The sequence below is a fragment of the Nomascus leucogenys genome, chromosome 1a (assembly GCF_006542625.1).
Source record: "Nomascus leucogenys isolate Asia chromosome 1a, Asia_NLE_v1, whole genome shotgun sequence".
NCBI classification, from domain to species: domain Eukaryota; kingdom Metazoa; phylum Chordata; class Mammalia; order Primates; family Hylobatidae; genus Nomascus; species Nomascus leucogenys.
In genome coordinates this window covers 71881871-71904413 of record NC_044381.1, presented here as the reverse complement: position 1 = coordinate 71904413, position 22543 = coordinate 71881871, and the positions used below count along the sequence as shown (strand labels likewise).

At 38.3% G+C, this 22543-nt stretch overlaps 1 protein-coding gene across 1 annotated transcript; it reads right to left on the bottom strand.

Moving 5' to 3' along the window:
* Positions 1-263: 263 nt before the first annotated feature.
* SOCS4 (suppressor of cytokine signaling 4) lies at positions 264-22289 on the bottom strand. The gene is made up of 2 exons (XM_003267717.4): positions 21938-22289; positions 264-6799 (listed from the first exon to the last, which is right to left on the bottom strand). The coding sequence occupies exon 2, from the start codon at positions 6705-6707 to the stop codon at positions 5385-5387; it is 1323 nt and encodes a 440-aa protein (XP_003267765.2). The 5' UTR covers positions 6708-6799; positions 21938-22289; the 3' UTR covers positions 264-5384.
* Between the last annotated feature and the right edge of the window lie 254 nt (positions 22290-22543).

Here is a 22543-nt window from a genome sequence, read left to right as displayed (position 1 = left end):
GGTGTCAGACTTTCAGTGTGGTATGAAGAATTCCCCACCTTCTGCTCCCTTCTCCTTTATCTTTCTAGGTGTTTCACTCCAAATAAATCTCTTGCACCTCTAATCACATCTTGGCATCTGCTTCTGGAAGACCCAAACACAAAAAAACTAAAAGGAGTGTATTATAAATTAGAAAATATGTAAGAATATGGATTTCTGTTTTTCAGATTCTAAGTTGAATGTGTGAAGTAAAGACATATGTTTTTAAAATAAAACACAAAGCCTTTGGATTTTACATAGGAAGTTTTAATTAAGTAGAAATGAAAATTTATCCAGATCAATTTATTTGAACTTACATCCAAGAAGAAACATTCAACTTAAGGATTAGAAATAAAAGTGGCAATCGTCTACTTCTTTCGTGGTAAGGAATAGATCATACAAGCCTGACTGACGAGAGTAATAGCTTTGTGAAAACTGTATATTCGAGTACATGTGAACTCATACTTGGCTTATACAGAATTTATTCAATTCTAGCAAAGTCAGCATAATTTAAATAAACCTCCTTGAGTTTTACACCATGGCTCTCCAGTCTGAAAGCTTATATTTGATTATAACCATGGCAAAAGTGATTATCTTTATTTTCTGAAAACGTAATCAACTTTTAAAGTAAGTTAGGCAAACATCAGTTTTACACAGACCATATGAAGGGTAGGAGGAAACTGCAATTGTTCCTCTAATTGCAGAGCCTAAACCATAAATTCAAATTGTACTGCTATCTCTACTGTTAAAACAAGTCAAGAAAGTCTTTTACAGTCTAAGAGAAGTGAATGTAATTATGCAGCATCCACTACAAAGATATTTTGAAAACCTATCATCACATTAGTACTCAATGGCTGTACAGCAATTATTTTAAAGTATGCTCCCAGGGTCACCTCTTGCTGAAGAATTAACTTCCAGGAAGTCGAGTTACAAGTATCACCTACATTTTATAGGAAATAAAGGCAAAGATTTAGGACTGAGTCATCTGTTCAAAATTAGAAAGTAAATAAAAAAATAGACTTTTGCTTTATTTGAAAATCCCTTTCTATTGGGTTATATCCATTAATCTACTTCCAAGCCAATCTATTTTAAAAAGTTACCTCCATTTTGTGTCCAATATCGTACTGTATTAGAATAGTACAGGTAGACTCTCGCACTGCTCATTTCTAGTAGGCCATTAATAAAGAAAAGAAAAACCTTTGTGCTTTCTGTTCTTTCCTTAAATTACAAATGTAAAACTGACTTTTTTTCCCCCAAAGTAGAAACAGTAGTTTGCTTGACTAAAAATCTTTTATTCACTTGGGCATTACATTACCTAACATTACACAGGCTATTTTGCTTTTAAACATTGTTTTCCTCGTGTTGTCTCCAGGAATCTCTTATAATTTTGTCTACTTTCCTGTGAAATTTGCTTTACCAAAATGAATGTGTAAGCTGTTTATTGGATTCTGACAATAGCTAAAAGTGACAATAAATATTTTAATGAAAAGTAAGTATAAGAGTTAGATCTTGGCCAGGCACAGTGGCTCACGCCTGTAATCCCAGCACTTTGGGAGGCCGAGGCAGGTGGTCACCTGAGGTCAGGAGTTCGAGACCAGCCTGGCCAACATAGTGAAACCCCGTCTCTACTAAAAATACAAAAATTAGCTGGGCGTGGTGGCACACGCCTGTCATCTCAGCTACTTGGGAGCTGAGGTAGGAGAATTGCTGGAACCTGGAAGGCAGAGGTTGCAGTGAACCGAGATTGCGCCATTGCACTCTAGCCTGGGCTGACAACAGCGAGACTCTGTCTCAAAAAAAAAAAAAAGAGATCTCAAGGTTTTTGTTTCATAGGAAGGAAGCTCTCTATTGCGTGGATCTATAAAATGATCCAAACTTCAGAGACAGGAAGCTGATAACTGGATTTATCTTCTTAATGGCTTTGGCTCATGAATAAATGATAATGGCTTATGAGTTTTTCTTATAAAAAGAAATGGAATTTGTAAACTGATAGGAGTCCTACTTGCCACATTTGTTCTACTTATTAAGGGATTTCTAATTACTGAGACATTCTTTATATTATTTATAATAAGAAGTCAAAACTTTAGCTGAAAGCCATTCTTTGACCACAGTTGGCCATTAGCTGAAATTCAGGAAAGAGCACAGGTTTGATCACCAAATCAATAAATCTAGCCACAGGCTGACTAAAAGCTTCCTTTAATCTTCTTCCTATTAGGTCTTCCTTTAAATTAAACCATTCCCTTCATGAATTATTTAAGTGAATGGCATGGTTATAGAAAGATCACATATAACTCTATACAAAAATGCTAAAGGAACCTTAAAAAGTCCATTCAGCATACTTCAGGAATTATACTATGAATCAAGATGCTGTAGGCTTAGAAAAAAATGGGAGTGGGAGTATGTCCTGTAAAGCTTCAGAGAAAAATAGAAAAGTCAAGTTTATTTCCTGATTAGCCCAGGATGATTCCCAAAGCGCAGTTAAGTGTCTGGTCCAGACTAGCTATTAGCGATTAAGTAGTTTCTTTTCACTGTCAAGGCTTTTCCCTGTCAAGGCTTTTCCCTGAGGTAATGCCTAAATTCCTAATTTTAATATTTGATCTTATTTCTCTTAGCTCCATCCTCTCTCATCAATAAGCTCCCCACATTTTCACCATGCTAAATGCTTTCTCAACTCTGGAATTTACACTTTTCAAATCTTCCCTTTGTTCAACAGTTACAAAATTTTAGACAAATTTATACATTCCCACATTGTTCCTCTCAAAATTTACTCATTTATATAGTGCAATCAATATATTATTTACATTTTATATAGGTTAGTTTCTGAATACTGTATGTTCTTCCAAATGTATCCTTACAAAGACACAGAGGAAGGGGGTAACCTTTCTGAATTCCAATTCCTTAATGTTTTTTTAAAAATATTATTACTCTTTTCTTTTCCCTTAAACAATTCCCTTCTCAAGTCTTTATATATCTACTTTCCAAGCTTCTTTTCACTGTAGCAAATACCAAAGGAAAAATAAAAATCATTTCAGAGTCAATGAATCTCCTCCCTGCTCTCATTTATTAGATCATCTACTTCAAGGCTACATATGTGGCAGTACTAAATTTTTAAGTGTTAACAGCTGTTAATACCTTGAAGTTGAAAAACTAAAAAAGCCAGAGAAAACATATCACAAGCAATCAGTTTGAATTATATGAAAAGGTACTTAGATCTTGACTTTCATATAAATACTAATTTTAACACTATAAAAGACAACATAATTATATATCATTTTTCTTTATAAAACTACCCCTTAACAGAATATTTGTAAGCTAGTCATCCCTTAGGTTTTTCTGTACTGATAAAAAGTTATTTTTAAAAGAAAAATATTTAAAATAATTGTTTCACAGAAACAGAAAATCTTATCAAATTCTGATAAAAAACTATAATCATGGGTACTCTTACCACACTATTTTCTTTCACCAAAGATGGATATTTAGGAAGTGGTATATTGGTTAATAAGATAAGCTTCTCAGTGATCTACAAAAGCGCCACAATAAAGATGAGGTAGTATGAGACTTTTCTAACCTTGTAAAAGTTAAATATCGTCTTTAGAAGAGATATTTATCCTGACATTGGTGTTATGATATCCTGAGCCTCATCACTGCTAAGAGGTGCCATTTTTGTAGCTACATCTCACTGAGACTAAGACAATCTTGAGATCACTGAGGAAAAAAAAATGCTAAAAGATAACGGTAATAGAGATTTTCCTTATTTAATTTTGTCATAATTACTAAAAAATTATTTTAAAGCTATTATGGAAAAATGCCATTTTCACGTTAACAGAACTGCAAGATAGGGAAATGCTACTCACATAAAAGCAACAATAATGAAGAAATATTTGTTCTAACTTGGAAGTTTATGAGTCAAATTTCTTTCAATCCAGGTAGAAGCAGTTTCCTAATATAGCTAAACTAGCATCAAGAAATCAGTTATGATATTAAAAATGTCAATGTGTACAAAGGGTTAGACAGCTCACCAGAAGAAAAATTGTCTATCTACATTTATTATTCATTGATTCTTTAAAAAAAAGAAGATAGGATACCACTCCATTTATTTTTACTAGTTACCTTGGGCTAAAGATGTTTCTAAAAACGTTGCCCTGTTTCTGGGACAGTAAACTTAAAATATCGCCCCTTTTGTCCAGTACTGTTCTGTATGGTGTAAGTCATGTAGCTGAAAAAAGGCTTTCCTTTTTTTGAAGCCACATTAAAGACTAAGTTAATTCTGAAGATAGGGATAATTATTTGGATCTTGTGGATCAAAAACAATATTAAGCTTCCTGAATACTGAGCTCCATGTTTATTTCTTGAATCTTTCTTCAAATTCAACTTAAAATAATGAAAAACTACTTAGGTACTCTTTGGTTACCAGTGGAAATTTGTGGTTGCTTATACATCGTGGAATTTCCCCAAAGTAACAGCTCAGAGTTTCTATAAAAGGGCTAAGTAGAAGCAACAGTTCATAAGCTAATACAGAAAAACCCCACAATTACTTTAGCACTTTAGTAACTACTAGCTATTAATAGTGTCATCATTATTTTCAAAGCTTCCAATGAGAAAGGAACAAGATTTATGTTTTGAAGGTGGTTTAGCTCTTGCAGGTTGAGAGAAAGACCTATTCAGGAATGACAAATGATCCAGCCACATTGTAGAAGAGTAAGTGCACCTCCAGAATGATATGTTTCCATTTGATTCTCATTGACCAGATTAATCAAATTTAGTAATCCTGCTTTAGAGTTAATATTTAAAATAAAAATACATCAAGTTTGACTTGGTTTTGTTACCTTTAACATCCCCATTAGTAAGTTACAAAAGTCAGTAACATTAGTATGAATGGTGAATTACAACATTCAGCTTTACTGAAGAATGTCAAACTCAATGAAAAGGGGGACGGAGAACTATATTTTATATATACTACTACTAATGGCATAAATTAACAAAATATTTTACATGTAGGAAAGGACATAAGATTACTTTTAAAGAAAAGTATGAAATACACATTATTCAAATGTGTTTGCAATGCCTACCAAATTTCAAATGTGCCTGGATCACATATAAATTAAGGAAAGAAAAAATGTAAGTATACAACCTACACAGTAAAAACAAAAACCAAACACCTGGTTAAAAATATCTATTTAAGCTCTAGTGTATAAACTTAAACAATTTGTGTATCATTAAAAAAATGGATTTATAAGTAAAATTTAGGGCAGAGATTTATTTTGGACACCACTGCCTTTGTAGAAAAATTCAAAGTGGCATAGTAAGAAAAATAAAATATTAAAAGAAAAAATATATATTATCATTCCCATGTTCCTATCCTGTTACTAGCATTGCTGTTCTGGTGCATCAATCCTGAGTACTCTGACTTTTGATTTATAATGATATTCCTTCAGATATAATTTCATAGAAGAAGGAATTGGAAGGGCATCGATGCCATCGTAAGTTGTACAGTTACAAATAACTGTTCTGCATATATGCTGCAGGGAAAAAGGGAAAGTCCGAATTAAGGGAGTGGACAGAAGTGGTTCAAAGAACATACAGGCGCTTGGGTCCTTATAATGTTCTAGGAGCCCAGTAATGTCAGGAGAATGGAAGACACAGGGGTCATGTGCATCAAAGCTAAAGTTGTGATTCCACTGTTCAATTCTAGCATGAAGAGAACGACTATAGCGTCTAAAACTAACAGAGAATAAATAGTCTTCCTGTGCTGAGTCTCGAAGTAAAAAGGTACCCTCTGGTTTTCCTTCCAGTAGTGCTTCGGCTGCATATTTATCCATCACTCCCCAGTAACATGGGTTGTTATTGATCTGAAGGAGATCTGGTACAAGACAGTGGACATAATCAATCTGCGTGTGGTATTTAGGAGGTGTTTCCAACTGCAGGATTTCATCATCCAATTCCCATTTGGGTTTGTTTCTTTTTCTGGAACTTGTGCAAAGTGTTAGAATTTCATCATCGGAATCCATATCACTATCTTCTATACTGTTATTTGAAACCAGGTTCATCACAGAGCCAGTCATAGGACCTTCTCTACACAAAGCATTGTCGGTGGTTATGACACAGGGCTGAACATTGGTATGTGAGAAACAGTTTATATTTTCTTCCATATTTCTTCGTTTTAGCTGACCATCCCTCAATTCAGTCTGAGACAAGTCTGTGCTTACCCATTCATCTGATTTGGAATTTATAGGAGCAGTGTGTCGTTTAATAAAATGCCATCTAAAGGCTAAATCTGATCGAGGTGGGAAAGGACACTTATCTAACATGAGTTCACTGATATGAATTTTCCTTTTAGATGGAAGCCCTGAAGAGTGCCGACTACTACAATTCTTTATTGGAAAACACTGCCCCACGGCATCTTGCAGTTTCTGTTTAAGAGATCGGCCTAAAAATCGATGCCCACAGGAATGATCTAAGTCCAACTCAATGGATGAACAGCTGTGCTTCCTTTCTTGGTGCCTTAAAGACACTTCAGTTTTCTCTATACCATTCACTGTTTCAGCATCTGAATAACTCTCACTCTTTTTTGACCAAGATAACTTCTTTCCACTCCACACATAACCGTCTTTTCTGTCGGCACTTCTGCTCCGACTAGTTTTGGGCCTTACATCTACATTTTTACTAATATTTTCATTATTTTCTGCCATGTTAACAAATTATCCACAAATTCTAATGTTATAAATACTGCTTTTTCAATTTTTCCAGCAGGAAGTTTCTTCTGGGCACTTTCTGGATGTATCTAAAGAAAACAGAAAAAAGTCATTAACCATTTGTCATCTACCTTGTCTAGTTTACATATTAAGCTTCAATTAGACACAGAGGGAAAAGCACAATTAGTACATGAAAAAGAGATGTTGGAAGGGAGTCCCAAGACAAAATAAAATGCTATATATTATATAATATACATGATAACTTAATAGTGCCATAGAGTGAAGAGTGAGTTCCTTTCTCAAAGCTAATTTTCAGTGTGGATTAGAAAAAGCCAAGCCTCCTCTATCAACCATAATAAATGCTCAAATGTGAATAGTTTCTAGTCTCGAAGTATATCTTATGCTCATCTCTCCTTACGATAGTTTTCTTATTTCACAGCAGACCAGTGAATTATTTGTAGGAGACAGACACAAATCTATGAGCTGGTATTTGAGAACTACTACCCTACATAGTTCCTTCACCTTCTTCTCCCTATTTCCTTCCCTACTGATTAAAATATGAACAATTTTAAGTTGTAAAGCTGTAAGAATTTATTAAATAAACAATCACCATTGAACAGCAAAAATGCCCAGTAAGCATTCCCAACACAGTGTTTTAAACTCACTTCAATAATTGGTCAACTTTACCATTAGTCTAGGCAATTTTTAGAAAATACAAAATTGAATAAAAATTTGCCATTTTAAACACATACTCCTTTGTATTTTGATCATTTGAAAACAAGCAGATAAATTTCTACAAGGCCTTTCCTCTGAAGGCCTTTCCTCTTTCTACTGCCTTTCCTCTTAAGTTGGTAAAACATACTAGAATTTGCAATGTAGAATACCAAGTTTCATGAAGACTAATGATAGTGATTGTTTGTAAATGGAATTTACTTAAGTAGTCTTATGTGGAATGAGATTTAGGGTTGCCAGGCGCGGTGGCTCACGCCTGTAATACTAGCACTTTGGGAGGCCGAGGCGGGCAGATTACCTGAGGTCAGGAGTTCATGACCAGCCTGGCCAACACAGTGAAACCCCATCTCTACTAAAAATACAAGAAATTAGCCAGGTGCAGTGGCGCACGCCTGTAATCCCAGCTACTTGGGAGGCTGAGGCAGGAGAATCACTTGAACCCAGGAGGAAGAGGCTGTGGTGAACCCAGATCATGCCACGGCACTCCAGCCTGGGGGACAGAGCGAGACTTCATCTCAAAAAAAAAAAAAAAAAGTAGTTTAGGGTTGGCTGGGCACGGTGGCTCACACCTGTAATCCCAGCTCTTTGGGAGACTGAGGCAGGTGGATCCTGAGGTCAGGAGTTCGAGACCAGCCCGGCCAACATGGTGACACCCTGTCTCTATTAAAAATACAAAAATTAGCCAGGCACAGTGACGGGTGGGTGCCTGTAATCCCAGCTACTCGGGAGGCTGAGGAGAACTGCTTGAACCCGGGAGGCAGAGGTTGCAGTGGGCTGAGATCGCACCTCTGCACTCCAGCCTGGGTGACAGAGCAAGACTCTGTCTTGGAGAAAAAAAAAAAAAAAAAAAAAAAGATTTAGGTCAGGAACTTGGGGAAGGGGTCCTATAATCTCAAATATTTTACAAATGAAAAATAAATTTTGCAACAACAAAAAAATGAGTCATACTCAACAGTCTGATATGATTGTCTGATTATGTCACAGCAAAATTTAAAAATCCCAACAGTCAAGTAAATGTCTACAGACCCTTGAATCCATTTTCAAAGTAGTGGGATTTGAAACAAGTATCTATATTAGAAAATATGACTGGCAAGTGTTTAAAAGTATGAACTAATAATAAAGACTTGCCATATAAGGAACTCCATTTCTAAGGCCAGGTGCAGTGGCTCATGCCTGTAATCTCAGCACTTTGGGAGGCCAAGGTGGGTGGATCACCTGTGCTGAGTTTGGGACCAGCCTGGGGAACATGGCAAAACCCTGTCTCTAACAAAAATACAAAAAATTAGCTGGGTGTGGTGGCGCACGCCTGTGGTCTCGGCTACACAGGAGCCTGAAGTGGGAAGATCGCATGAGCCTGGGAAGCAGAGGTTGCAGTGAGCCGTGATCGTGTCACTGCACTGCAGTCTGAGTGACAGAGTGAGACCCCAGTTCCAAAAAAAAAAAAAAAAAACCATCTGGTGATTATAGTTATTATGGTCAGCTCTCCATATCCATGGGTTCTCCATCCTCAGATTCAACAAATTGTAGATCGAAAATATTCGAAGAAAAAATCCCCAATAAATTAAAAGCAATACAGTATAATAACTTTTTTTTTTTCTCGCTCTGTCGCCCAGGCTGGAGTGCAGTGGCATGATCTCGACTCACTGCAAGCTCTGTCTCCTGGGTACATGCCATTCTCCTGCCTCAGCTTCCCAAGTAGCTGGGACTACAGGCGCCCGCCCCCACACCTGGCTAATTTTTTGTATTTTTAGAAGAGATGGGGTTTCACCGTGTTAGCCAGGATGGTCTCGATCTCCTGACCTTGTGATCTACCCGCCTTGACCTTCCAAAGTGCTGGGATTACAGGCGTGAGCCACCGCGCCCAGCCTATAATAACTCTTTATATAGTATGTAGTATTATATAAGTCATCTAGAAATGATGAAACGTGTTTGGGAGGGCATGTGTAGGTTATATGCTAATATTACTCCATTTTATTTTAAGGGATTTGAGCATCAATGGACTTTGGTATCTGCAGAGGTCCTAGAACCAATCTCCCTTGGATACGCAGAGACAACTGTATTTTGATTTAGTGTGCTCAATGATATATAACCATTTAAGATCTTTAGGGAAAAGTATTTCTTATCTAATTTTGAAAGAAACTTCATCACTTAGCACAGCCAAAATTGTATTCAACTGCCTGCTTTGTCTGTTCATTGACTAAATTCCATTGAACAAAAATTAGAAGCAACAAGATGGGCTGAAGAATATGAAGAGTCATTTATTAATAAGGTTTGAAGTGCTAGGTACTTTTATTTACTAAATGAACTTCACTTCTGAGTGTGACCTCTAGTCTTGTCTCCTTGCTACCTCTAAATTGTGGCATTTCTTCCTTCACTTCCATATGAGAGCAAAGCTCTCTACCTGTGTTCTTTTTTTCTTTTTCTTTTTTGAGACGGAGTCTTGCTCTGTCGCCTGGGCTGGAGTGCAGTGGCACGATCTCGGCTTACTGCAAGCTCGACCTCCTGGGTTCACGTCATTCTCCTGCCTCAGCCTCCAGAATAGCTGGGACTACAGGTGCCCACCACCACGCCCGGCTAATTTTTTTTTTGTATTTTTAGTAGAGACGAGGTTTCACCGTGTTAGCCAGGATGGTCTCAATCTCCTGACTTCGTGGTCCGCCCACCTCAGCCTCCTAAAGTGGTGGGATTACAGGCATGAGCCACCGCGCCTGGCCTCTACCTGTGTTCTTGATGACATTCTCACCTTTACCAAGGCCCTACTTCAATTTCTCTCTCAAACTTCTTGCTACCTTCAAAAACAACCAAGTCTGCTTATAAAATGTTTCAGTGATTATTATAATGCTTTCTTAGTCATAACTGTTCCCACTTCTACTAAATTTATTTTATTTTTTTAAGACAGGGTCTCTATCGCCCAGGCTGGAGTGCAGTGGTGCGATCATGGCTTGCTGCAGCCTCGACCTCCCAGGCTCAAGTGACTCTCCTGCCTCAGCCTCTGGAGTAGCAGAGAATACAGGCACGTGCCACCATGCCAGACTAATTTTTTAAATTTCTTTGTAGAGACAGAGTCTCCCTAGGTTGCCCAGCCTGGTCTTGAACTGCTGGGCTCAAGTGAAAGTGCTGGGATTACAGGCATGAGCCACTGAGCCCGGCCCTAAATTTCTCAATGAGTAGTGTAACTTAATTTCCCCTCAAGATGAAATCAGCTTTTTGGTTTTTTCTCATTATAAAACAAAAATTACTCTGGTCAGAAAATGGCTGAGTAAAAATCTTTTTGCCCCATCCTTCTCTCAGAAGTCAGTCCAAACAAGAAAATATGAGAAATAAAATCATAAACCTCTTCTTCAATGAAATGAACAGGTATCTATAACCTGAGTCATAAAATAGAAGTACAGAAAATGAATGAACTGACTCAGCAGCAGAGATGCAGGTGACAGATATCAGGCACAGAGGTAACAGATAAGACGCAAGCCAACAGAACAGGTAAAATTCAGGACCCACAGGCACTGGGTGCTACAGAAAGTGTTGGTGGAGAACAGGGTGGAACATGGGGAGATACGTTGAAATTCTGCCTAACAGCGGGTAGATTTCTCAGTTTCTTATCCACATTTAGAGGAGATGGGACATTTATTATTTGGAGAAACTGAACTAAGTGGGCTCAGGACTTTAAATACCAGACACAGCAGAGGGTAGAGGGGAAGATTGGGCCTAAAAAACGGAAACAAAGTAAAAGTTCCTTGTTCTCTTCTGCCATCCAGCTCCCAGAAATCCAGCAGCTAGATTTATACCTCCCTAACAGAAGAGTGGCAGATACTTTCCTGGAGAAAGAGAATGGCCAAAGAGAAAAGACCTATCAAAGCTGATAGCTGGGAATCCTCCAATAAAAAGCTAGAAGACCACCCAAGCATACAGTGAAGCACACACATCCACAGGCCGTGGCTACTCACACACAGCTTCCAGGCAGCATAGCTGTACACTCTAAAGTATGAAAGAACATTCCTGGGTTATCAGACTTGATATGGTTTGCCTGTGTCCCACCCAAATTTCACTTTGAATTGCAATAATCCCTATGTGTCAAGGGCACAGCCAGGCGGAGATAATTGAATCATGAGGGCAGTTTCCCCCATACTGTTCTCATGGTAATAAGTCTCTCGAGATCTGATGGTTTTATAAATGGGAGTTCCCCTGCACAAAGTCTCTTGCTTGCCACCATGTAAGATGTGACTTTGCTCCTCATTCACCTTCTGCCATGATTATGAGGCCTCCCCAGCCATGTGGAACTGTGAGTCAATTAAATCTCTTTCCTTTATAAATTACCCAGTCTTGGGTATGTCTTTAATAGCGTGAGAACAGACTAATGTAAGACTTTTGAGGAAAGCTTCTAACATATATGAAATAACAAAATATACAGAATTTGGAGAAAGCAATAACTATGGAAAGAGTAGAAACTAAAATTGACTTATTTCAATTCAAGAAAAGATATTACAACTATGAATAAGTAAGATGGTATAAAAAGGAGGTGGGGGCCAGGCACAGTGGCTCATGCCTGTAATCCCAGCACTTTGGGAGGCCGAGGTGGGAGGATCACCTGAGATCAGGAGTTCGAGAACAGCTTGGCCAACACGGTGAAACCCTGTCTCTACTAAAAATACAAAAATTAGCTGGGCACAGTGGTAGGCACCTGTAGTCCCAGCTACTCGGGAGGCTGAGGCAGGAGAATCACTTGAACCTGGGTGGTGGAGGCTGTGGTGAGCCAAGATCATGCCACTGCACTGTAGCCTGGGTGACAGAGTGAGACTCCGTCTCAAAAAAAAAAAATGATTGCTAAAATAATTTTTTTTTTTAATTGAGACAGGGTCTCACTCTGTCACCCAGGCTGGAATACAGTGGCATGATCTCAGCTCACCGCAACCTCTGTCTCCCAGGGCTCAAGTGATCCTCCTGCCTCAGCCTCCCAAGTAACTGGGACTACAGGTGCATGCCACCATGCCTGGCTAATTTTTGTATTTTTTTGTAGAGATGGGGTTCTGCCATATTATCTAGGCTGGTCTCAAACTCCTGGGCTCAAGTGATCTGCCCACCATGGCTCCCAAAGTGCTTGGATTTCAGGCGTGAGCCACTGCACCTGGCCTGAAATAAAATATTCAATAGAAAAGTTCGTGGGTATGCTTAGGAACTAATATGGCAAATAGGAAAAAATGGTTAACTAGATAGAAAAGACAAGAAAATTAGAGATTAATATATGCATTTCACAGAAAACAACAACAAAATGGACAGGAGAAATTATTAAAGAAACTATATTAGAAAATTTCCCAGGAATGGCCGGGTGTGGTGGCTCAAGCCTGTAATCCCAGCACTTTGGGAGGCCAAGGCGGGTGGATCACCTGAGGTCAGGAGTTCTAGACCAGCCTGGCCAACATGATAAAACCCCGTCTCTACTAAAAATACAAAAATTAGCTGGGTGTGGGGACAGGCGCCTGTAATCCCAGCTACTCGGGGGGCTGAGGCAGGAGAATCACTTGAACCCCGGAGGCAGAGGTTGCAGTGAGCCAAGATCACACCATTGCATTCCACCCTCGGGGACAAGAACGAGACTGTCTCAAAAAAAAAAAAAAAAAAAAAAAAAGGGTTAGAAAATGTCCCAGGACTAAAGGACAGGAACCTCCATATTGAAAGAGCCCACTCAACATCAAAGTACATTATTCTAATTTTAGGAGCCTAGAGATAAAGAGGAGATACTAAGTCTTTCTGAGAAGGAAAATTCATGCTCACAATGGAAAACCCAAACTAGGCATAAAGTTACAAGGAAAAAGTAAATATATCCATAATCCCACCACCCAGCAGTAACCACTTTAACATTCTCACTATCTCTATATATGTATATGGATGGCAAGGATGCATTCCCACAGCATAGTGGCGGCAGGCATTAGAAACATTGTTTGAGTCCATAAGAAGGAATGTGACTTTAATATTTTGCTAATGTGCTCGTGTCCGCATTTTTTTTTTCTTTAAATCATAGCCATATGGTAAATTTTCTATTTTGTTATGGTTCTCTTTTTGATGGGCATGCAGTGGGTGTTTCTTGGAAATGGCCAATTTTTATTAAAATATTTCTGGAAGGAAAAAAAAAGAAACATGGTTTGAGTCCAGTTTCTGTTTTGTGCTAGCCATATAACCTTGAAACATCAGTTCATTCACAAGTAAAATGGAGGTACTAATGCTATCTATTTCACTGGGCTGTTGGGGATAAAATAATGCATGTATTCAGCTCAGGTGCTAAATGTATTAAGTACTCAATATATGTTAACATATATGTTCATTTTTTTCTTTTTGTTTTAAAAAGAAACAAAGATCACATATGTTGTTTTGTTAAAGAACCTAAGCCAGTCTTACTGGCTTTACAGTTTTCTTCATAATGAAGAAATCACAGAATACCTCTGTCTCTAGTGCAGTGTTACTACAAGGTAAAGAGATTTTCATGAGCAAATATAATTTTCAGGAGGAAAACTAATGTTTCAAAGTGAAAAAGGATCCATATGTCAGATACAGGTGAAACTCAATAGACCATGAAGTTACAGAACGATTTGACGTCTTCCCCCAAAGAACAAGTTTACATGCTAACAAAACAGGTTTTCTTTTGCAAGGCTCCCAACTTGTATGTTACAGGTACCAGTCAATCAAGTGTGTTTGGATTTTAGGTTAACTGTTTTTACGTGTGCTAATGCTGTAGATGTCCATAAAATAAAGTGAAAAATATCACTGCTGTAGTTGAGTTTTCCACACGTTCACCTATACTTAAAGAGCTAATGCAGGCCGGGCACGGTGGCTCACGTCTGTAATCCAGTACTTTGGGAGGCCGAGGTGGGTGGATCATCTGAGATCAGGTGTTCGAGACCAGCCTGGCCAACATGGCAAAATCCCGTCTCTACTAAAACACAAAAATTAGCCGGGTGTGGTGGCGTGCACCTGTAGTCCCAGGTACTTGGGAGGCTGAGGCAGGAGAATGGCTTGAACCTGGGAGGCGGCAGTTGCAGTGAGCCAAGATTGTGCCATTGCACTCCAGCCTGGGTGACAGAGCGAGACTCCATCTCAAGGGGGGAAAAAAAAAGAGTTAATGCAATGAAAACTTTTTTTTTTTTTTTTTTTTTTTTTGAGATGAAGTCTCACTCTGTCGCCCAGGCTGGAGTGCAGTGGCGCAACCTCTGCTGCTCAGGTGCAAGCAATTCTCCTGCCTCAGCCTCCCGAGTAGCTGGGATTACAGGCAACTGCCACCGTGCCTGGCAGTTTTTTTAGTAGAGATGGGGTTTCGCCATCTTGGCCAGGCTGGTCTTGAACTCCTGACCTTGTGATCCACCTGCCTCGGCCTCCCAAAGTGCTAAGATTACAGGCCTGAGTCACCGTGACCGGCCTGAAAACTTTCTGATTAGTTACTGTTTTGTATCTATCTCAGAATTAGAGCTTTATATAAATTTTGCTTAGCTATTCTTTTGCTAGAGAACTGTTAAGTTCATGCTCAAGAAGTCCTACTTTTATAAAATGTTATTTTTTGCCCCATCAATATATGATCCAGAATGTCATCAGATATTTTAGTCTTCAAAGTTAGAAGAAAATTTTTCTATTTATATTTGTCGAAAACATACAAACACTAATATTAGTATAAATATGGTTGATAATGTTACCATCATGCACCGTCAGATGGTCATTTGTCTGTGCTGTTCCTAAGAGAAGAATGGGAGTTCCAAAAAGCTGACAAGTTATGGCAGCCAGCCCTCTCCATTTCTTTATTAACTTTCAGTGTACTGTTTATATCTTTTTGTTTGTTTGTTTTTGAGACAGGGTCTCACTGTCACCCAGGCTGGAGTGCAGTGGTGCGATCTCGGCTCACCCAACCTCTGCTCCCAGGTTCAAGTGATTCTCCTGCCTCAGCCTCCCCAGTAGCTGGGATTACTGACATGTGCCACCATGCCTGGCTAATTTTTGTATTTTTAGTACAGACAGGGTTTCACCATGTTGGCCAGGCTGGTGTCGAACTCCTCGACCTCAAATGATCCACCCGCCTCGGCCTTCCAAAGTGCTGGAATTACAGGCACGAGCCACCGTGCCCGGCTTTATTGTTTATATCTTACTAGAATATTTCGTGGATTGTATTATTTTAAATAAGAGAATCTTTAAAATACTTTGTAATGAGACATGACCATAGAAGTTTTATAACATGCAAGGTCTGCTAATTATCTTAAGGCAAAGTACTTACATAAGTTGTTGAACTTGTAAGAGGAGTTGTGCATTTTTCTTTTACAAAATAACAGGTGTTCTAAATTTCATAACCATTACTGAAATAACAAGTGGCTCTCAGAAGCTACTTAGCAGATAGATATATTTTTTAAAAACGCATACATTTAATCATTCACTTTTCGGCATAGGTAACATCTTAACAATTACTGAGAAAGTAACTGCTTAAAAAATAACTGTGTGCTATGGAGGGATCTTATTAGAAAAAAGATATTTAGAATTTCTTTCACCATTATTTGATTCTGTTACAAAAAAATGAGAAGATATCAAACTTTCATGTCTTTATACTTAAACACATATAAAGAGAATTTCCTAATCTCTTCCAGAAGCTTCTTTGAACCAAAATTCTAATATAAAAAAAAATCATATTGCTTTCAATAAAAATAACTATTAATTTTAGTGAGAGAAAAATTATTTTTATTGTTATGAAGACTAAAGATGAGTTTTTTGAAATTGTGCTTTTGTATCTTGTCCATACATGTAAAATCTGAATGTAAAAAAAAGTGTAGGGTTCTGAATCCGAACAAGTTGTTCCAGATAGCCTATCATTAATTCTTAAAATTTTATAAAAACTTTGTATAGGGCTGGGCGCGGTGGCTCACACCTGTAATCCCAGCACTTTGGGTGGCCAAGGTGGGTGGATCACGAGGTCAAGAGATCGAGACCATCCTGGCTAACACGGTGAAACCCCGTCTCTACTAAAAATACAAAAAATTAGCCAGGCGTGGAGGGGGGCGCCTGCAGTCCCAGCTACTTGGGAGGCTGAGGCAGGAGAATGGCATGAACCCAGAAGGCGGAGCTTGCAGTGAGCCGAGATCGTGCCACTGCACTCTAGCCTGGGCGAGACTCCGTCTCAAAAAAAAAAAAACCAAAAACAAACTTTGTATAAATGAGGTAGAAGAAGAAATGATAAGGTGGCTTTACCAACAATTTTATGTGACACAGAAATCAAAGATGATAGTTTGAAAGACGGTGACAAATCAAAGATCTTTGACTGTAGCTGCAAAGAAGCTTTTTAAAAAGGTGAAAGAATCACTCGGGAGAAGGCTGCTTTGGCTCTTGATTCAATAATTAATTTTTTATGAAGGCAGCTATGTTACATTGCCCTAGGGAGTACAGAATGACATCTTTTTTTTTTAAGTCATATTTCTTGATGAGCAAAAAGCAAATGTTTAAAAAGCAAGTTTACATAAAAGCCTTCTCAAGAAAACAAGTACCCAGATTCTGCCACTATTTGGTCCCAGGTTCTACCACAAATTACAATGACAACAATAACAGAATGAGTGCCCATTATGTCAATTTTCATTACAAAATATTTAAATAACATTTAGTAATACTGACTAAGGCTGAGAAAGTGATTTTAATTCAAAATTTCTACAGAAAACAATTCAAATCCAATAATTAAAAGGATAAGCTTCATTTATCTGGAAATTAATTAGTATCCTCTATGATGTAGGATAACAGCATTATTGTATACGTTAATTATTCATTAAACTACTTACGTCTACAATGCTGACATACATCTAAGACCGCAATTAATGTAAATACTAAATAGAAATAAACTTGATCCTATAAAGAATAATTCAGTATACTACATTAATAATTCACAAATATATTATTATTCTGGTAGTAATTAAGCCTGGAGACTTTCCCTACCAAATTCATGATTCCAAAGTTTACCTGCCACCATGTGCCCAAAAACTCCTTGAAAGCATTCTGATCATAGTCTGTGATATTTGAGTTGAATTCTGTAGAAACACTTAGGCTCCACAAACAGAAGTCACTGGAGAGCAGACAACAGATGAACTCCTTGGAATGTTAAGAAAAAAATCTGAAAACGGGTTTGTTTGTATGGGAAAATATCTGACCTAAAAAACAAATGTTTTTCTCATTACAGAAGCAATACAGGTTCATTTTCCAGTAAACATTTTAAAGTATCTCCTTTTTTCATGCTACTGAGCCAGGGCTCATGGGACTTAATGGCAATTTTCTAAAAAAGAATCATTGATTTGGTAGCACTACACCCTCCTTTCCCTTTCTCCCCACTTTTTCCACGCTTTCCTAATTATAGTTTGCTTATGTCACTTTTCCCCACTCTGTACTCTTGTGGACACTAGTTCTGAAAGATGTTAACACATATTCTGGAGAAAAAAAGGTTCTCTTGTCAAGTAAGTTTGTGAAATGCTTCTTCTCTCAAAGATTACAGTGCATATTTAGCAAACGTTCCCAGGAGATCCTTCAGTAAAGAAATCTGCATAAGCCATAGCTTCCTGTCTTTACTTTGCCACAAATCCTTTTGTGGAAGAAACTTTGAGGAAACATTAATGGGCTAATCTGTTAACATCAGTGTACATTCCCTAAGCTCATTAGCTAAAGATAAGGAGAGAGGTCTAGGAACCCATCACTGAAGAGGCTAATCTAGAGTGAAGAAAGCAGAAACTATGAACTGGCAGTACCTGAACGTCTAAAAGCAGAAGGAAGATTAACAGAATTTAAGAAACAGAATATTTAAGATATAATACTGAACCATTTTATGGAATAAATTAGATTGAACAGATTTATTTTTTCTTCCAATCTGTAATTTGTTATGATAAAAACAATATATGCTCATTGTATAATACATGGACCATTCAGAAAAGTTTAAAAAGGAGGGGAAAAAAAGCTATAATTCCATTATCTAAAAGCAAGCAATTTTGACATTTTGGCTTATTTCCTTGAATTCTTTTTTCTTGTGAGACCAATTAAGCATAAAGAGAAAATTTTAAAGTTTTAAAGATCTGTAAAAAATTAACAACCTACACTGTTTTTCACTATACCATATTTGAAAATAAACATGGTGAAGATGAAATAGCATGAGCTGCTGAACTGTCAAATGTGGGCTACAATTCAGACTTTGCCACTCACTAGGTATGTTACCTGGTTTAAAAAAATCTAATTTAGCTTAAGTTCTCCCACTGTAAAATCTGGATAATGCCAGCTACCTCATGTTTTTACTGCCAGGAGTAAAAGGTATGAAAACAACATACACTGAACTTAATGAAAACAAATATTAACTGCTTCCTAGTATTACTCAGAACTTTTCATGTTAGAAGTACATTTCTAAAAATGACAGGTGGGAACACTTTTTTTAAAGAACACTTTTTTTTTAAGAAAAAGGAGAGGGGAAACAAAGGCTACATGTAAGGCTAGAAAATCTGCACAAAAACGTGCCTCAGAAATCTGAAATCAAGGAGGCTCTTCCATTTCTGAAATATCACAAAGCACTATATTATTCCTGATGTTAAATATATTATTTTTAAAAAGTTTTAAATTCTTTAAAACAAAAAAACTGTCGTTTTTTAGAAGCTAACTTAGTAAATAGATTTAAATAGAAACAGGCAAAGATTTTATAAGATTGTACTATATTTTCTTCACTGCTTTATAACAATTACAGATGCTTACATTTAAGGTTGGGTAACAAGTTTTACGTACAAATTAGTAAAAGGTGACTCTAGACTTTACGTTTTACTAAATTCTAAGTTTGGTGGTAACAGCTAGGATTTGGAGAATCAGTGCGGTAGACTACCTTGGACTAGGTGAAAGACCTGGGTTCTATTTCTAGCTCTGACATTTCGCAAGTGTGTGACTAGATAAAGACTAGATAAATCACAACTTTTCTTAGATAAAGACTAGATAAATCACAACTTTTCTTAGTTTTTCTATCTATATAACACTGATTATCTCATCTTGCTGTAGTAAGGATCTAGTGTTAATGTAATACAAGAATCAAATACTGGCTGTCTTTAGCCAGGGGAACTGGGTGGCTGGGAGTATGAGTAGGAGGAGGACTTTTACTGTATTGCCTTTTATACCATATTAAGTATACATACAGACAAGTACTATTTACCCTAAAATTAAATAGGCTAGTAAGTTTCAGGACGCATTTGGAAATATAAAAATCTTCACATTTCTAAAGTGCCTTCAGTGTTTCTTTTTTCAATCCTTTGGTCTCCTTGGCTATTGTTAACACTCTTCTAGCCTTACCTTTCACAAGATTAATCATTTTTACACCAAGTACATATTTTACTAGAAAATAATTTTTTAAACTCCTTCCATAAGCCAATACTGATATATCCTTTTAGATAAACCCTGTAAGATCACATGATTTTATATAGGTAATACCATCATCGGTAGAATGCCAAGGTACCCATGTTTTCTCACCCAATTGCCCTTGGGAGCAAAAATATTTGCGAGTCTAAGGGTGGTATGAGTGGTTACAACACAGCAAAGCTAACTAACCATCACTGCAATTGAATCTGTGACTTTGGCATCATTTTCAGTCAGTTCATTTAGCCACCCACACCTATGAGATAAGCACTGTTAATGATAAATAACTACATTTGTTAAATTTTTGATACTCATATCAGCGACACAGCTACACAGATTTCTTTTTAAAAAACTATGTTATTTTAACTAACTAGACAATTTTGCTAATATTTAAGTTACACATCTTTCATTACTGCACTATCATCTTGACCATATTGTTTGAATGTCTATTTCCCTCAGCAAGACCATAAACTCACTGAAGGTATTACAATTTGTAGCCATTTGACTGAAACAAATGGAATTGTGAAAACATGACACTAGCAAAAACAAGAGTACATTTTTTAATATTTGAAAAATTTACTGGATAATTATTTAAACAAAAAACACTAAATACCCACCCAAAGTACCCCTTTAATAACATGAGATATTAGTAACAATTACTTTTATACATCCATGAGTATCTCCTATATACTCTAACAATGCGACGGAGGTAGGTGTCATCTCCATTTTAGAGATGAGGAATTCAATTTTCAGTAAAGGAACATATTCAAGGTCACACAATGTGTCAGTTAGAATTAAAACCCAGGACTGTTGAACTCGGAGGCTCAAGCTTTTACCATACATGCGAAATCTGCAAAGAAAATTGTTCTTTAACCTATGAATCAAATGGCTTGATTGATAAGAGAAAAAGACAGATGTGTGAACACCAATCATAGTCTCATGGGTATTACAGATATTATAGTGAAGGCATTTTGTGGCTATAACTTGTTCCAATTTGCAGATTCTTCTTATGCTGAGCTCTGAATAGTACTAACCAGAAATCTCACCACGCTTTATTCAACATAGAGACGAATATTATGAGAGTTCATCCTGAACTCTATGTACTCTAGCCAATGATATTAAGTTACTTGAACGAAAAAATTTATAAGCCAGTCTATCCAAAAAACAAATGATCTCCCAAAAAAATTAGGTCACTCAGAAAGCATCATCTCTGGTACCACTGCTCTTTCGGGAGATAAACAGTGGGTTATTTTTCCACAAATCCCAAGTTGTTTTTAAGCCAATCATTCTTCCTCTTCATTCATATACAAACCTCAGCGTCTAGCAAGGCTATCTGGAGCTCTAGTACTAAAAACAACGCCTCACACAATGCCACCCACGGTAAGAACACGACGGTTTGCCTGTGTGCTTGCAACTTTTCACAATGGAACTAGATTGAAAAGAACAATAGGGAAACCTCTTCAACAGAAAAACGTCTCAGGTAATAAAATAAATGTGATTGATACTGGAAGGTAGCACAAAAACGCAGAAAAATTCTCAAAGATGAGTACAAATGAAAGAGTATCATTCTGAAGGTTTTCATCAGAGGCTGGTGTACCAATATGGAGAATGTGAAGATACAAGAAAAGCATAAACTTAAACTTAGTGGCCAAGAATTGAGCAGATATTGCATGGATCAAATGTGAGCACTCAAGACTACTAAGTTATAACTCTTCTTTAGGTTCTAAATATTCACTTCAGTAAACTTTAGGTGGGATCTGAATAGAGAACACAAGTTACTTTCTTCATAACGGATATATAGAGTCGCAAAGAATAAGCATTAATGTATACTCCCTACCTTCAGGTACCAAGAGAACCAACCGGAACAGAAATTAAGTCATTCCTCCTTTATCTCTACAGAAGCGACAAGGTGAGGGCACGAAGGATGCCAAGATTAGAGGCTCTAAAAGATCTCGCCTTCTTTTCTGGAGAAGATGCTCAAAGATCTGTCTGCTAACTGGGCCCCAAGAAGAGACCGGATCCTTTTAGGGATCCGGATATTGTTTCATGGGAGGAGAGCCTGGACGGCAGGAACGAGACCCCGGCCTGCGAGGCCAGGCAGCGGCCACCCTTCCCCCACTCACCTCCCAGAGCGCAGCTTAACTGGGGTTGTCCGAGTAACTGCTGCCATCACCATCGCCATCAGTCTGGGCGCTTGCTTAAGTGGAGAGGGGAGGCCCAACCACTCCTGCACCTCGTGTAGGTCTTACAAAGCAGATGCTTTTCTGCCACCCCCAATCCCGCTTCGGCGTTCCGGTCCCATCCCAGCCGTCACGGTCATCGCCTCCGCCCGTTCCCTGGGCGCCGCCACCACTTCCGTGTGCAGCTCCCTCCCTTCCTCCCTCACTTGCCCGGGCAACCGGCTAATTTCCACGCGGAGGGCGCCGCCGCTGACGCCACCACCCGGCGACCTCTGTCGGGACCTGCACTGGGCGTGGGCGGGTCGGCGCAGGCGCAGTGTGGTGAGCGAGCCGAAGCGCGGGAAGCTGCTGTTGTGGAGCCTCAGTCGCGGAGGCTCGGTCACTCGGGTGAGTCCCCACTCTGGCTGCCTGCGCCCACCAAGGAGATGCGTGTTCGTCTTCCGGCTTATTGTCTGACAGACCCTCTGCCTTATCCCGCTGGTGTCACTCGGGTGGGGGAAACCGGGCTGCGGAGAACGGGCCCTAGAGGAGACTAAGCTCTCTTCCTAT